The 16,600-nt window shown below is 34.6% G+C and overlaps 1 protein-coding gene across 1 annotated transcript in view; it reads right to left on the bottom strand.

The window, feature by feature from the left end:
- LOC107630991 (callose synthase 5-like) overlaps positions 1-16,600 on the bottom strand; it is a 29,655-nt gene that overhangs the window by 7,306 nt on the left and 5,749 nt on the right. Inside the window, exons 6-27 of the mRNA XM_021119297.1 lie at positions 16,246-16,356; positions 16,132-16,168; positions 15,837-15,937; positions 15,645-15,736; positions 15,422-15,548; positions 15,162-15,299; positions 14,997-15,073; positions 14,725-14,797; positions 14,500-14,625; positions 13,766-13,880; positions 13,318-13,652; positions 12,780-12,832; positions 12,613-12,673; positions 12,435-12,516; positions 12,274-12,323; positions 12,084-12,170; positions 11,375-11,497; positions 11,201-11,295; positions 11,004-11,088; positions 10,775-10,935; positions 10,472-10,595; positions 10,040-10,131 (exon numbers count right to left, since the gene is read on the bottom strand). Of these exons, the coding sequence (XP_020974956.1) occupies positions 10,040-10,131; positions 10,472-10,595; positions 10,775-10,935; positions 11,004-11,088; positions 11,201-11,295; positions 11,375-11,497; positions 12,084-12,170; positions 12,274-12,323; positions 12,435-12,516; positions 12,613-12,673; positions 12,780-12,832; positions 13,318-13,652; positions 13,766-13,880; positions 14,500-14,625; positions 14,725-14,797; positions 14,997-15,073; positions 15,162-15,299; positions 15,422-15,548; positions 15,645-15,736; positions 15,837-15,937; positions 16,132-16,168; positions 16,246-16,356 (2,345 nt within the window). The remainder of the gene's footprint in view (positions 1-10,039; positions 10,132-10,471; positions 10,596-10,774; positions 10,936-11,003; positions 11,089-11,200; positions 11,296-11,374; positions 11,498-12,083; positions 12,171-12,273; positions 12,324-12,434; positions 12,517-12,612; positions 12,674-12,779; positions 12,833-13,317; positions 13,653-13,765; positions 13,881-14,499; positions 14,626-14,724; positions 14,798-14,996; positions 15,074-15,161; positions 15,300-15,421; positions 15,549-15,644; positions 15,737-15,836; positions 15,938-16,131; positions 16,169-16,245; positions 16,357-16,600) is intronic.

The raw sequence follows: 16,600 nt of genomic DNA, 5'->3' as shown, positions 1-16,600 counted from the left end.
TGGCCCCTCATATAAAATTTTTAGTTCCTCCACTAGCCATATACTTAGCTTCAGTTGTCGAATGCAACATAGATTGCAACATCATCTTTCAACTAATAGTATATCCAAAAATTGTAAAGATATAACCTGTTATTGATATCCTTTTATCTAGATCACTTGCATAATCAAAATCAACATAGCCGACAACTTCACAATTTTTCTGACCATTAAACACTAAACATACATCTGTAGAATCTTACAAATACCTCAGTTCATTTCACAGTTTTTCAGTGTACCTTTACAGAATTGTTTATAAATCTGCTGACTACACTTACTGCCTACGAAATATGTGGTCGAGTGCATACCATGACATACATGACTACCAACAACACTAGAATATGGTTTACGAGACATAAGCTCTAACTCATCCTCACTTTTCGGGCATTCTTTTGAGAATAACTTAAAATGAGCAGCTAATGGAATTCTAACTGGTTTAACTTGATTCATATTGAAGCGTTGTAGTACTTTTATAATGTAACCCTATTGTGTTAAATACAATGTACTACAATACCTCTCCCTATGAATTTCCATTCCCAGAATTTCTTTTACTGCACCCAAGTCCTTCATCTCAAATTCCTTTTCCAATTGAGTTTTTAACATACTAATTTTAGCTTTATCATTGCAATTAGTATATCATCAACATATAATAACAGATAAATTCACGAACCATCTAGAAGATCCTTAGAGTAGATGCAATTATCATATTAGTTTATGTTATAACCAACAATAATCATAAAAGCTTCAAACTTTTATTCCATTGCCTAGGGAATTGCTTCAAGTCATATAGTGACTTTTCAACAAGCAAACATAATCTTTCTTCGCAGGATCTATTAATCCTTCTGGTTGACTCATGTGGATTGTTTCTTCTCACTCACCATGTAAGAAAGGTGTTTTTACATCAAACTGTTCAAACTCTAAGTCAAGCATATTTGTATAGTAGCTAACAAGACTTGGATAGAGCTATGCTTCACAATATGAGAGAATATCTAATTGAAATCGATACCCTCCTTCTGAGTATAGCCTTTTGCTACTACTCTTGCCTTGAACCTAGGAGATTCAATGCCAAGAATTTTTTTCTTTCTTTTGAAGACCTATTTGCATCCAATCACTATGTTCCCCTTTGGAAGTTTCACCAGTTTCCATGTTTGATTTTTGTGAAGAGATTCAATCTCCTCATTCATTGTATCTAGCTACTGCTTTGACTCGTTGTTATTAATTACTTCATGATGGTAAGAAGATTCATCTCCTGCCACATCATTTGTCATATCCAATGCAAAGGCTATAGGATCTGCCTCCGCTGGATCATATGCACAAGAAACATATGGATTGTCTTTTCTCTTTGCTGGTTGCAATACTGTATGGTTCTTCTTCTTTGATTTCTCGATCATTATCTCTATCACTGGATTCATCTTGTTGTTCTACTTCAGGTTGAGTAGTACCTGAGGTACTATGCTGATTTTCTTTTCTTGCTTTATCTTTCTATTGTCAAACTCTAACTCTACCAGCTTCTAGACACCATCATTTGTGTCTGCCTGATCTACTTTAAACTCATGCTTCTAATTTATCATTGCATCCTCGTCAAAATGATATTTCTGCTGACAATAACCTTATGAGAACATGCTTTTTTTGTACACCACAGATTGTAGTCTTTCACCTCTCGTGTATAACCTAGAAATATGCATCTTTTTGCCATTACCTCAAGTTTACCATCACTCACACAAGCATATGCAGGGAAACTAAATATCTTCAAATCGACAGAGATCGATTTACCAGGTACGCAGCTGTATTGACTGCTTAGCCCAAAATGATTTGGGAAGACCAGCATTGAGTCGCATACATCATGCACGCTCCAGAAGTGTTATGTTCATCTATTTTGCAACTCCATTTTGCTGTAGTGTTTTTTTCTCTTGTGACTTAAAAGAAAACAAACAACAACAAAGAAAGAAAAGAAAAATAAACAAGAAACTGCTTAAGAAAGACAGTCCCGCTGAATACTATTCTCAAACTCCTTTCAAGGCAATGGAAGCTTCACTTGAAGAGAAAGGGTCCTCATTGCAGTCTTTGCCATGATGTCTGCTACTGTATTTGCATCTCTTAAGATCAACCAGAGATTAACACGCCATTTTCAAGACATGATATCTCGGGTTTTTAACACCAAATGATCAATAAAACCAAAGCAATCCTGTAAATTATTGACAATAGTAAAGGCCTCCATATAGTCTGTCTCACATATAATGTCTCTTTATCCCGAGTCTCATGCTAAAAGAAAGCCTCTCCAAATAACAAACAACACTCCTTGCAAAATGCTACGACTCTCAATTGTTCCCAAACAGCCTCGTTGCCACCTTCCCTTCCAATCTCTGCTAACACAAGCAAAACTAACCCGAGCACCATTGCCAGGATAGCTAGCATCACAATTACTCTTAAAGGTACCCACTGAGGGGAGAATCCAAGAGCCACTAATAGTGGAGGAGATAGACAGTCGTTGCAACTCAAAAATATTTCGGAGCTCCTTTTCCAAGGACAAAGCCATACCAGTCACCTTGTTTGTGGTCTAATACTCGTGAGGATGAAAAATCTCATTATTCCTCGAATGCCAAATCCACCAGAGACCAGAAAAGAATCTAAAGGGACGCTGTTTGCTATTATGTATAAACCAACTCATCAAATCCACTGGTTGACCGGAGATTCCCAAAGCTTGCCAAACTAGCTAGGCTTTTAAACAATCTCGAATGCAATGTAAAATCGATTCCTGACCTAAGAAACATCGTGGACAACTATCCGTGTGTGAAATGTCCCTCCTAAAACGAAATGCAACAGTAGGAAGAGCCTCCCAAAAACATAGCCAGGCCAAAAATTTGTGTTTTTCCGGAACATGTTAACGCCAAAGCCAAAGCCAATTACCCCTATCCTCCCAACTAAACATCTTCTTACTAAGTCACAAATAACCACTACAAGTATCATGAAGCCACACCAGTCCAACACCAACCGACCTCTGAACCAGCTTGAACATCCAGATTGTAAGAGTTAATGTTGCTTCCAGAGACTGATTTAGAGGAGAATAGATATTCTTAAGGTTCCACTATCCAGATGACCAAAGGTCCAACATCCTGAGATCCGAATCAGAAATGTGAATATAATCAATCTCATGACACAGCTGTCCCTCTCTTCTCCATTTAGAAAACCAAAAGTTCTGTTCCAAATCTCCAATGCACCAAATAAAACCTTCTTTTAGGATATCCCAAGCTCGACATATACTCTTCCAAACATAAGATCCCCTTTCTCGAGACCGACTAAAACAATCATCCTTAGAATAATGGTATTTCTCCGTTTAACAGTTCAACCCAGAGCTTGTCAGAATGGTAAAAAAGTTGCCAACTAGCTTTCCAAAAAGAGCAATATTAGAATAAAAAGGATCTCTAATTACCAGGCCCCTAAACTTCTTAGGGGTAGGTGACCAACACCTTCCAGTTAGATTCAAGCCTCTACCATCAGCTTGACCCTTCCATAGAAAGTTTTGCATCATGAATTTTATCTTATTAGTTACCCCTTTAGGGAAGAGAGATACTTGTATGCGGTAAGTAGGAATCGCAGTCACCACCGAATTGAGCAAACAGAGTATGCCCACCTTATTAAGCAATCTCCCTTTTCAGCTAGCTAGCCTTCCCCAAATCTTGTCCAGAATATCGTTGAAAGTTGCGCATGTCACCCAAGAGTGATTAAGGTTCACCCCTAAATACTTACCCAAGTTCTGGACGAATCTGATGGAGGACATTCCAGTAAAAATCTCTTTTCTTGTCGCTGAAACATTCCTGGAGCATAGTGCTTTAGATTTCTCTACATTAACCTTTATCCTAGAGACTCTGCAGAAATTTTCCAAAGCTACCATCACAGTTTGAACTTGCTATTTTTCGGCTTTACAGAAAAGAAGCAAACCATCGACAAACATCAAATGAGAAATTCTTGGACCCCCTCTAGAAATTGCAACCGGCTTCCACAAGCCCCTATCAACTTGTTGATTAATAGAACAGGACAATCTCTCCATACACAATACAAACAGATATGGTGATATAGGATCTTCTTACCTAAGACCCCTGCTCAGAGAGAAGCTATTTAATCTATCCCCATTCCAGAGGATAGACAGTGAGGAAGCAATGACACAACGCATAATCAGATTGACTGTCGGAGGAAGAGAGCCAAAACTCACAACGGTTTGTTTCAAAAACCCCAAATCCAAGTCTATCGTATGCTTTCTCTAGATCAATCTTAAAAGCCAAGGTGCCTTTCTTTGACTTTGTCTTTTTCATGAAATGGAGAACATCTTGTGCTACAATGATGTTGTCTGTGGTTTCTCTCCCCGGGATAAACCCTCCTTGAAAGCGCCCAACAATATCTTTTGAGATGGGGACGAAGTCTATTGACCAGGACCTTCGTTATAACTTTGTAAACCACATTACAGAGACTAATAGGTCAAAAATCCTTCATGAAAACCAGGTTTTCTACCTTCGGAATAAGAACCACAAGAGTTTCCATCATCCTTGGATTCATATCCAAACCAGAGAACGCATGACGAACCATAGTCCAAACATCAAAACTAACAATCTCCCAGTATTCTTTAAAGAAGAAAGCCTGAAACCCATCAGGGCCCGACGCCTTAAAAGAATGCATACTGGAAAAAGCCGACTTAACTTCTTCCAGAGTAACTGGAACTGTGAGGCTACAACAAGCTTCATCATTCAAGGAAGGTAGCGGCACTTCACCAAGACAAACTAAATCTACATCCTCTGACTAGCAGAATAGGCATTTATAAAAGGATTCAGCTTCCCTTCTGAGGACCTCCGGATCCGTTTCCCACACCCCAGCTTAAAGAAAGAGATCATGAATCTTATTATGCTTTCTCCGCACAAGAGTCTGGACATGAAAGAACTTGGTATTTCTATCTTCGAATTTTACCCACTGCTCTTTGGATTTCTGAAACCATAGAAGTTTCTCCTGCACAAGCGTGTTATTAAATTCCTCAATCAGTTGTTGTTCTTTTTGCCGCATAGACAAATCTTTCATTACTTCTAGTCGCTTCTGAAGGAAATTAATCTGTCTCTCCAATTTGCATTTCCTAACGAAAATGTTGCCGAACACTTTAGAATTAAACTCCAAAGAATTCTTCTACACTTTTAAAAGCTTGCCATGCATCTCTCTGCAGCCAGCCTGCCATGACTGGTTCACAATATCTCTATACTCCGGATGAGTTGACCAAGCTGCAATAAGCCAAAAAGATCTATTCTTTTTCAGTTGGAGACGACCTGTACAACGTATTAGGATAGGACAATGATCAGATTGAAGCCTATTTAAAATTTCTGCGTAAGCCTCTAGGAAGAGAGATAACCATCCACTGTTGATACAGACCCGGTCAAGTTTTTTAACCACCTCAACACCATTTTTAACCCTTTTGTACCAAGAAAATCGTCTTCCAATAGTCTTCAAGTCAAATAGATTACTATCCCCTAGAGAGGCAGCAAGCTGATCTACATAGCGACTCGAGAAGAGGCAACCCTTAGATTCGTGAGAGAATAGTACTTCATTAAAATCACCAAGAACAATCCATGACCCGCAGAAAGACAAAGACTAAGTAACAAGATAATCCCATAACAGAACTCTAGTATTAAACTGAGGACTATTATAGATATCACTACACCTCCAAATCACATTATTTACCTAAACCTCAACTGTAACACACTGATCGAAAACATCAACACATTTGCAGTGAGCACTCTGCATTGCAAAAAGGAACCAGATACCTCCCTTATGTCCTGACGCCTCCACTATACCAATAGAGTGATAACCAAGTCTTTCCCACAACAGTTTCAAGTGTTGAAAATGACAGTGAATTTCAACCACAATAAAAATTACAAGTTTAAATTTCCTAACCAGCTCTATACAATTCACCCGGATTAACTTATTAGAAGCACCTCTAATATTTCAAACTATTATATTTAAACTATTTATAATATAAAATATTAAAATATAAAACAAAGAAATCATAATGCTTCACCAACCTCAAGCCTCGGCTTAGCGGGAGTGACTCCCGTGGAGGTACAATTTGGTGCCTCACTATATTAGTATTTCTATAGAGCTTTGCAAATTCTTGATGGAAAAACTCTTCGCCATTGCCGGTTCTTAGTCTCTTGACTAAATGCCTGATTTGTTTCTCGACCATGGCCTTCCATTGCTTGAATTTGCCGAACACTTCATCTTTTTTCTTCAAAAAATAAATCTAGACCTTTCTGGTATAATCATCGATCAATGCGAGGAAATAACGAGCTTCACCTAGCGAGTTGACAAGGGGAGGGGCCCAAACGTCTGAGTGGACATATTCCAATATCCCCTTGCTATTATGTTTATAGGAGTTGAACTTGACTCGTTTTGATTTTCAAAGACACAGTTTTCACAGAAACCAAGTTTACAACTCTTCAGGCATTTCAGCATGCCTTTACTAGTAAGTATGGATATTCTTTTATCACTCATGTGACCAAGTCTCATATGCCATAGTCGTGTAGCATCGTTATCACCTTTCTTCGAGGATAAAACAACAGCATTTTCGCTACCTATGGTCTTCTGCAATAGATAGATCCTACCATGAAGCTTTCCTTTCATTACCACCATTGAGCCTTTTAATACTTTCAAGAAATTGCCTTCACCAATGAATTTGTAATCCTTATTGACAAGGGCACTCAAGGAAGTCAGATTTTTACTAGTTCTGGTACGTGCCATGAATTAATCAATATACTAGTACAATCATCTAATGTGATTCATACCTTTCCTTCACCTATAACTGGGATAGTTTGTTATCTCTCAACCTAACCTTTCCTTCTCTATTTTTGTAGGAAGTGAAAAGATCTTTCTTAGGTGTCATATGGCGCCAAAATCCATGATCCACTCATCTCTGCAGTTATCAGTAAATACAATTCGAGTAGAACTAGTATCATGCAGAACTTTTTCATTTCTCCATCCTTTGTGGGCAATTTCTTCTAATGTGTCCCAATTGTTAGCAATGAAAGCACTTAACAGAGTTGTGCTTCTTGGACTTTGATCTTTTCTTACTCAAGCTTGTAGATCTTCTTTCTTTATTACGTCCTTTTGTCACGCACAATTCATCTGCTGGTGATTCAATAGTGGATCCAGACACTAATTTCTAATATTCTTTTGTCATCGGTACATCTTTGATTTTGTACTGTAATTTCATATCTACCATATAACACGGTATCATAAAAATTATCGTATGAGAAAGGTAGTGACGTCAACAAGATTATGGCTTGATCAACATCTTCTCCTATTAGTCTAGATTCTCCAACATTGGATATCATTCTATTGAAGTCATCTATATGTTCTGAGTTTGCCTTGTTTCCTGCATACTTGAAGGTGTACAATGCATAGTTGAAGGTGTACAATCGATCCTATTGATATAACTTATTGGGTAAGGTCTTTATAGACTATTTATTCTCTGCAGTCTTCATAAAGAATCAACAGTTATTTCTTTCATATCCTCTCTCAAGGCATTGTCTACAAGACTTAGTCATATAGTGCTCCGTGCTTTGGCCATTGCCTCTTTCTTTTCTTTTTAAGAAAATGTCGCTGGCAATTTACATCAGCTTGCAGTGCATCTACTATACCATAATGGTCTAGTAGAGACTCCACCTTCAACTTCCACAAGCTAAATCATTTGAACCGTCAAGTTTCTTCATTGCAAATTTTGGTACCGACATCTTGGATTTGAAATCAAGAATATTTTTCTAATAACAAAGAACAACTCTTTTCTGATGTGAAAGATCAGGCAATACTGTAATTACAGAGCATATTTAGATTGATGTTTACCCTGAAACTAAATGGCTCTGATATCACTTGTTAGAGATAATTAGAATCAGGTACACTCCTAGCATACTAAACCCTATGAGCGTGAGTGGAAGCGCACCAAAACTGATGTAGAATACCACCAGTAAATACAACAAGTAAAACTGTAAACGTTGTCATTTCGTACAGGTGAATGATAATTATATAGGTAAATAATACTATTGAAATCTACGGTTAAAACAACTGGAACACCTGTATTTCCGGTATACCTGAAACTCTTCCAATACTATACCGTAAACAGTATCCGTACAATGAACACTGAAATATGTATACTATGTCAGCAACAGAATAACACCCTCAATTTAACGTAAAAACTCCAAAATTATCGAAAAAACTCCAAAAAATATCCACTATATTCAATCATAATTATAATAGAGTGTGATAACAGTAAAATACTCTTTTACTATAACTAGAATGAGACCCGCGCATCAATGATAGTATATAATAAATATTAAAAATTATTATATTTTGTAGAATTAAATTAAATATGTGTAAACTAAAGTTAAATTTAAAAGGTGTTTTGTTTAAAATAATTTGTAGTATAAAAGATTTGAATGTTAGAGTTGTACAAAGTGGCATTTTTATTTGGTGGTTTGATTTTTGCATTTATTTTTGTCGATGAATTTAGTCTCCTTATGTGGGTGGCGCTAGTCGTCCTTTTTCTGTCATAGATTCTTGTGAAGGTATGTTCTTTATGAATTGTTGAGTTATATGCACTTTCTATTATGTTATTTGTTCTATCTTTGCATGTATGTTCTTCTTTTGAAGATGTATATTGAATTTGTATGATTTTCTTTCTCCTTAATCTCTTGATATGCATGCAGTTTTTCAATGGCATTTACAATAAAAAGAACAAAAATGTGTAGAATTTTTTTATTAAATAAGTTATTTTTAATAAGAATAGTTGAAATAGTATAAAGTGAAATTACCTGTTAATATTTTTCTTTGACCCACTCTGTCGGACAATGTCTCAGGTATTGCAAATTCAAAATAGTGTTGGAAAATGTTCGATTTAAAAATACAATAAATATGTTTGTTTTGTACCTTTTTCATCTAATATAATCATTTCTAAGTAAAGAAACTCTTCTTCATTAGTGGGTGTTAATGTTTTCTATAGATGAACCACACGAACTTTGATAAACTAATTGTCTATTTGTTTGGTGATATTGTCTAAAGAATGATGCTCCATTGAGTAAGTTTGAGATGTTGTGTAGTGCGAAAATAAATTTCTTGTGCTAAATTTAATGTTATTTGAAGAAATAGTGATAAGAGACTATATAAGTAGTTCAAATAGTATGAAATTTGAATATTTGTAACGTTAAATTCATTACGATTAATAGATTATTATGACATTTGTAATATGAATGTTTATTATATTTAATGAGTAATTTATAAAAATTAATAAATTAATTATTGGGGTTATAAATTTAATGTAATGTTTATAACGGTAAAATATAATAAATATAGGGATATTAATTCTGGTAGGTTACAAATTTGGTTAGATACTATTAATTTTTAATTATTGTCATTGGTAATTTTGCAGTCTAATTTGTATATATTTATATTACTTGTATATTTTTTTGTATATTTTATTTTTTGCTGATTTGGAAATAATAGTTGATTTGACTAAACTTGAGTGGTTGATTCTAAAATGTTGCTAAGTAAGCGATATTGCTGACATGGTATTAGTAGGAGAAAAAAAGATGTATTAAAAAAAATATGAATAAACTTATACATCTACTTTTATATATTAAGAATAGATTTATAACTACTAATGAATATTAAAAATTTTACCTAAAATCTAGTGTTTATTCCTCAACACTCTAATTTTATATCACACAGCTTTTCTAATATTACACTCACTAGAAGAGAATTTATTTCATAGAAATTATGAATGGCTTCTGTTTCAATTTTTTCTTTTTCAATTCGGTGGCTACTTGCACCGTTTCTTTCTTTTATTTTACTAACTAGCCAACAATGTTGACTTTTATTGCAAAAAGACAAGCCACACTCGTACGGTTTCAACATTGTTATCATACTTTTCCTAATTAATAACTAACATATTTGAAATTCAATTCACTTAAGTGAAACCGACCTGATTTCGTTGACCATCATATCAGTAACCACTTCTAAGATGTCTTGCAGCAACACTACCACTGTATTTCGCTTGGATGGATCCGCATCTTTCTGTGATAAGAAAGCATGGCACAAGTTTACATATACAAAGTCAAGACACCGTTCAAGAATACAATCTACAGAATTATATTATATTAGCAAATTGGTAGGAACTTCATGCCTAGAGATTTACATTCTCTTAAATAAAAAACTTAATTTGAGAAAAATTAGTTCCCAATAACTGAGATGCGAGAGAAAAAAAAAATTGAAAATTAAGCTTTACATTCAATAATGATCTGAGTATGTGTCTCCCTCAATAAGTTAAAAAAAGTGATCAAATACAGTTATTGTTGCGTAGAGGCTTTATATAAGAAAGAATAGAGATTAGAGATGAATATTCTAAATGACTCACCAAGATTTCCACAAGTTCCACAAACTTTTTAAAAAGGAAAGGTAAAAAGCTCATTCGGAAATTGGTAGTAAGTGTATTCTTTGATATGTTGTTCTTAACTTCTTTAGTGATGATAGAAATTATCCTGCTCCAGCACAATAAATTCATAAGTGCTGATAATGATTCAATTTTAATGATATTTCATAAGGCATCTTCAATCACATGTGCTACTAAATAAAAACAACAAATAGCATATAGAATGATCCTTTGTATCAGCACAAGAAAGAAGGAAAAGAAAAAGGAAAAAAGAACCCTTAATGGTACCTCTTTTCATTTTCACCGACAACCAAATCACGAAGAACATGTTTAAGAGATTGATAACATTCGATCACAGCACACTTCATATATTGATCTGCACTTATGCGCTTCCAAAGATCAGAGTCCTTTCCTCGAAATTGAGTTGCCATATCCAGAGCTACAGGAATCTGTAAAGGCTACAGTCAATCACATGAGCTGGTCAAACATAAAAATATTAAAATCCAGTGATACAGACCTTGCTTGCAAGCAAAAACGGTGGCCACTGAATTGTTTTCAGACGAGAATCTGAAGAGTAAGGAACCAGCAAAAGGTCCATTTCCCTGGATTATGCAAGCACTTAGTAATAAGTGACGAGCATAGTAAATAAGGATGAAGGAGAAAGTAATAGAAGCCAGGCAAGAGCAACTAAAGACATTTTCTTTGAGGCCTTGCCTATCACTAATGAGATCTTCCTCACGAAAACTGCAAATAATTTCATTCCATAATTGGGCAAATTTGGCAGCTTCACTTCTTCTGCTAGCAGAAATCTATACAAGCATGAAAATTGAAGTGAAGAGAATAACGAGATTTATTTTTAATGTACTAAGCAATGAAAATGTGGTAGACCTCATCAAATTTCTTTGAGAAAGAGAATTTCTTTCCTTGCTTCTTTTGGGAAGGAACCAAGTATGTGTTGAATGCACCAGGCAATGACTGGAACCGTGATCTCAGCATGCTCATAGTGTGTATCTGTATAACCAAATGGATAATAACAACATTAACTGAATATCAAAGCATTACTGTGAACTGATTATTCCATAAAAAGTTTTCCCATCTCAAGTTCACCCTTAAATGAAGAGGACAGTCCAAGTTTATCAACAAGTTGGAGACTTTGGAATTCATAAAACTGTTGTAAATGATTATCCAGCATCATATGTCTCCAAATTGCTCCTTTAAATTTCTCAAATTGATTACATATGTTTGATTGTTAGTATGTGAGTGTGTGTTGAAAAAATGTAGAAAGCAGAAAAGGTTATGTATCACAAATCCTGTTCAGAAATAGCAAGCTAAAGAAAGGATAAAATTGATAGCGGCCTCTCCTAGATTTTGGTCCATAACTGAAAACTAAGGTCCAAGTTTCTTTACCGATTGGATACTTCAGAAGTTCATAAAAACATAAGCAGATGATGATCCAGTACTATGTATCCAAAAGGATCCTAATCATTTTTCATCTTGATTAAATAAGTTCAATTTTTAGTTAGATGCGCAAGTCTGCATTAGTTTATCATAAATACTCCTCAGACATTGCTAGTAATATGACAAAATTGATTACGACCTCTCCTAGACGATCAAAGGCTCCAATAACACCACCATACAAAGTTGAGAAGACTGCGTACCAAATTTGTGCATCCATGAAATAAACCTGTATTGAAAATTCAAATAACGACATAAAATTTCTGATAACTTATCTGAACAAGTGAAAAGATTAATATATGAACATAAACATGAAAATATAGCATTAGCACCATGAGTACAGGAGCCCAGAGTGCAACGACTGCGCTATAGTTATGTCGAGCTGCATAGACCAGAAAATATTAGATCAATAAAATGAATAGCATGCTACAATACAAGGTAATCATGAAGGGGCAAAAAAAGAAGAAAAGGAGCAGGAGGAGGAGGAAAATACCATCGGGGAAAAACTCGTGCCAACCATAGTCAACATGTTTAATGGCCATTATTAACTTTGTTGGCTCAATCAGAGGTTTTATCTGAAGATAGATAAAGCAGTTAAAATCTTAAAAGAGGCCCAATAACTTCACAAGCTTAGTTTTAAGTAACAAGTACTGAACATATAGCGTTTTTACTTGGACAAAATAGCTGAACGCAAATTTGGAAGCCAATAGTAGGACCCAGAAAATAGTGTACCTGGCATTAAAAAATGGAACATAAATGATGGAACAATAACTTTCAGACAATAAACAAGGGGACAATCCAATAATTACTTCAGTAAAATAGTTTGCATGAAACTTACTTTAGGAGAGCAAATTGGTTTTCGTGCATTCCTCTTCCAACATATATTCTTGGCTGCAGTGGGAGAAAGACAAATCATTTAGAAAAAGAGAAAGGGGGAGGAATTACTTTGACAGTTTGACCAGCCTATTATGCCAAATATATGTTTTTTATATGACTAACCGTCACTGGCTCATAGTATTTGTGTATTCAAAACATATGGGGAAAAATAGCGCTACAGATTAAATAATGCTATAAATCCAAGTCTTTTTATAAACCAAAGTCTAATTAAGTTAAACAATAAGACTAAGATTAATGTTAATTATAACTGATTTTTGTTATATTAGACTAATTAGACTTAATTAACAAAAAGACTTGGATATATAGCATTATTCTATATTTCTATTAGCTTGATGTTCTTCATATGAAAGAGATCAATCTTTTCCATGTAAATAATATTCAGTTAAGAAACCGTACTACATGAGAAGTTTCTTACAAACCGAAAATTTTCAACATATATTATCTAACAACGAACAGAAATAGTTCAATACGTTAGATACCTGAGACCACCACAAGAAGAGTCTGACTATGTGCCAGTCTGAGTTTTCAATCCAACGCCTGAGCATCGGGAAAAGAAAGAGTATAGCTGCTAGTAGATTTGGAAGCATATACAATGCAACTGCAAAGAGATACAACGGTGGAATGCCCTCTATTTTATCAAGGAAGGAAAGCAGCTGCTTGAGAGCTTGAGGGGAACCCTTGATGGCATGCACATAGAAGGCTGAAAGGATGATAGCCCAACAAAGACTGACAATGACTTTAAGAATATTTCTTAGCACATCAGTGAATTTCCACCGATGATAGCCTGGAAAGTTCAGGAGCAGGTCCAGGATACCTAAATCAAAATAACGAATGAAGACAAGAAATATTAAATTTCTATGACAATGCGGAAGAAGAAAAATAGGACAGTTAAAAAAATTAAGAGCTACTTAAGTAAATGTGTCAAACTTTGAAGTAAGCGCAGAATGGATGCTGTGATGAAGATACTAGAGAGATTAAATAAGACATCCTTCTGAAAGATATCCATCAGTGAAATCTCATCCCATGCAATAATGAACATCACCTGTAATAAGAATCCCAAAGCATTGTGCAACCAAATTAACCACATTTAAATCCGCGCATTGAGCGAAATTAAAAGAATTAATTTGGATATATAAAAAAATTATTTAACAAAAAAAATTAAACAATTAATATTAAATTTAAATAATTATAAGAANNNTTAGATTAAAAATAAAAAAATTTAAAAATATTATAAAAACATCATACATTATAGTATTTTAAGAATTCATCACCCAACATATAGGAAATAAATTATTTGGCAAACTAAAATAAAAAAAAATTGTGGCCATCAACCAAATTTTTTAAACAATTGTGCAAAATATTAACAAGAATAGAGGATAAAAAGTGAGATGCATAAAATTATGTGAGAGAAAATAAAAAAGATATGTGAAGTGAATATTAATTTATATAATAAACATAAATAGAGGTGAACTAAGATATAATTTTTTATGTCATTATAAAATAAATGACATGACAGTTTTATATTAAAGTTAAAACTTAAAAGCTTATACATCAATTGTTCACTATAATATTAGTTTGGGTCCTCTCTTATATGTTATAATAAATATGGAAAAATACTTGCTTAAGCGTTTCCTTAATTTCTTCTATTGAAAAAAATATACCTGTAAACCCAGTATAAAAAAGGTCCAAAGTCTATCGAAACTGTGGAAGAGGTGCCAGAATGATCGCGTCTCAACAAAATTTGATTTCCCTGTTTTTCCAGATTTTCTTGGAACTCCCTTTTTTCCCTAACATTACATTTTTATAAGTTGAGAATTAAATAAGTAGTATTTTACAATCGGACCAGTAACTTCGTAGACTATGTATACTTTATAGTCAGTTTATACCCGATCATTTGTCGATTTAAAAAATTCACCATCATCACGCATTGGCCATCCAAGAGAAAAGCAATCAGGTGACCTGCAACACAGTGCATAAAATAAATAAATAAAATAAAATAAATTTATGAGAAGTTAATAATTAATAATTATTAAATAATAATTTAGTCAAACATATTAGATCATCTAATAATTTTGAATTTAGATCAAATAAATTCAAACCATGCTGACAAAACGGGCCAAAAAGTCTGATTCAAGGATAAAATACAAAGGAAACAAACCAGAAATACTCATTTAGATCGTCATAGTTGCACCATGCTGAGTGAGGAGCCGTTCCATTTTTGCTCCTCTTGGCTTCCTGTATTAATTAACTGGGTTACTAAGGGACATAGGTACCTAGCAATATAAATACTTGACTATTGCAATGTCTCAAAGAAAAATCATACCGTGTCTATTACTCGGTAGAGGGGAGTTATAACCTTGCGTAGAAATGCCTCTTCATCACCACCATAAGAAGGCTTGATATTTTCACCCGTAACAATGCTGACATTTCCAGCCATTAGGCCGTGTAGTTCATATGCCATCTGAAGTTAGAATTGGCCATTATTAGCAGAGCAAAACATTACTTAAAAACAGTGATAGCACATTTACATGAGATTCAAGCACAAACAAAATGAACCATGCGCAGATTAATTTGTACACTCACGTTGTGAAATATGTAGCATAGGCACTCAGGCATGAAGCGAACATTGGACGCCTCACCCCAGATGAGAAGGTACAAGCCCATATAAAGCAACTTCCTCTGTTGCACCTCTTGCTGACCTTGAGGAAGTCTATGTGAGAGAATATGATAAAGTGATCATTAAATTTTTTATGATGAGCTAAAAGAAGCACAAGTGTTCACTCATGCATATACTGTTATGCCTCACCGTAAACTATGTTTTCGTCCCAAGAATTTGCACCATTTTTTATAATTCTTAAAAAGCTCTTTCATCACTTCATCAACAGCACGATCATCGAGCTGCAATTCATTCAAATAAAATAAAATAAAAATAAATTAATAGAAAGAAACAGCAGAATAAAAACTATAGGCTAAAGCCAAATGCAAGACAGGTACGTGCCATGTTTAGAGGCTCAGGTTTAGGGTGTAGCCTTATATGAGAATTAGCAAGAAGCAGAATCAGATGCTCTCTCTGATTCCTGACGTTGTCCCTCTGCACACAAATTTACCATATGCAATAACAATTTAAGCAGATTATACAAAAAAATGTAATGAATCATAAATCATTCTCCTCTAGCATTGTGTGTTGGTCAAAATACATGCCTGGAAACCAAACATGGCTTTAAGCCAATCAAGCATGTCTAAGTCTCCTGTTCTCTGTCTTTGTTGCTCGAAAGAACTAGGCCAGTTCAAGCCTTGTGTGTTCCATAGCGCAGAAACAGCAGCTTTAATCTAATAAGGAAAGAAAGTCCAAGAACTCAGTGCAATCATAATCAACAACGAAATTTCACTACCAACAGAAGCAATACCTCTTCAAATTGCATAATGGGTAGAGAAGCACCAGCAGAATCCAGAGGAAGGATATTATAAGGTGTATAAATTTCCTTTTTTTCCTGGACATCTCTGGCAGCCGCGATAATCTGCAAAAGAAAATTTACGCTCCAGGATCTGAATATTGAAATGATAAAAAGAGGGACGAAATTCCCATTTTAGAACAAAATTCATTTTTTACCTGTAATATTATTACAGAAATATAAATCTTTTAAAATTATGTTAATCCTATCGTTATAAATTATGACACAAAAATTTTATAGCATTAAACTATTTTTTACAAAAAGGTCGTAAGAGACAAAAGTCTCCATCAGTTAAGAAGATTATGGTCTC

The sequence above is a fragment of the Arachis ipaensis genome, chromosome B03 (genome assembly GCF_000816755.2).
Source record: "Arachis ipaensis cultivar K30076 chromosome B03, Araip1.1, whole genome shotgun sequence".
NCBI lineage: Eukaryota > Viridiplantae > Streptophyta > Magnoliopsida > Fabales > Fabaceae > Arachis > Arachis ipaensis.
Note: the sequence above shows the minus strand (reverse complement) of the source record. Positions and strands in the feature narration are given on the sequence as shown.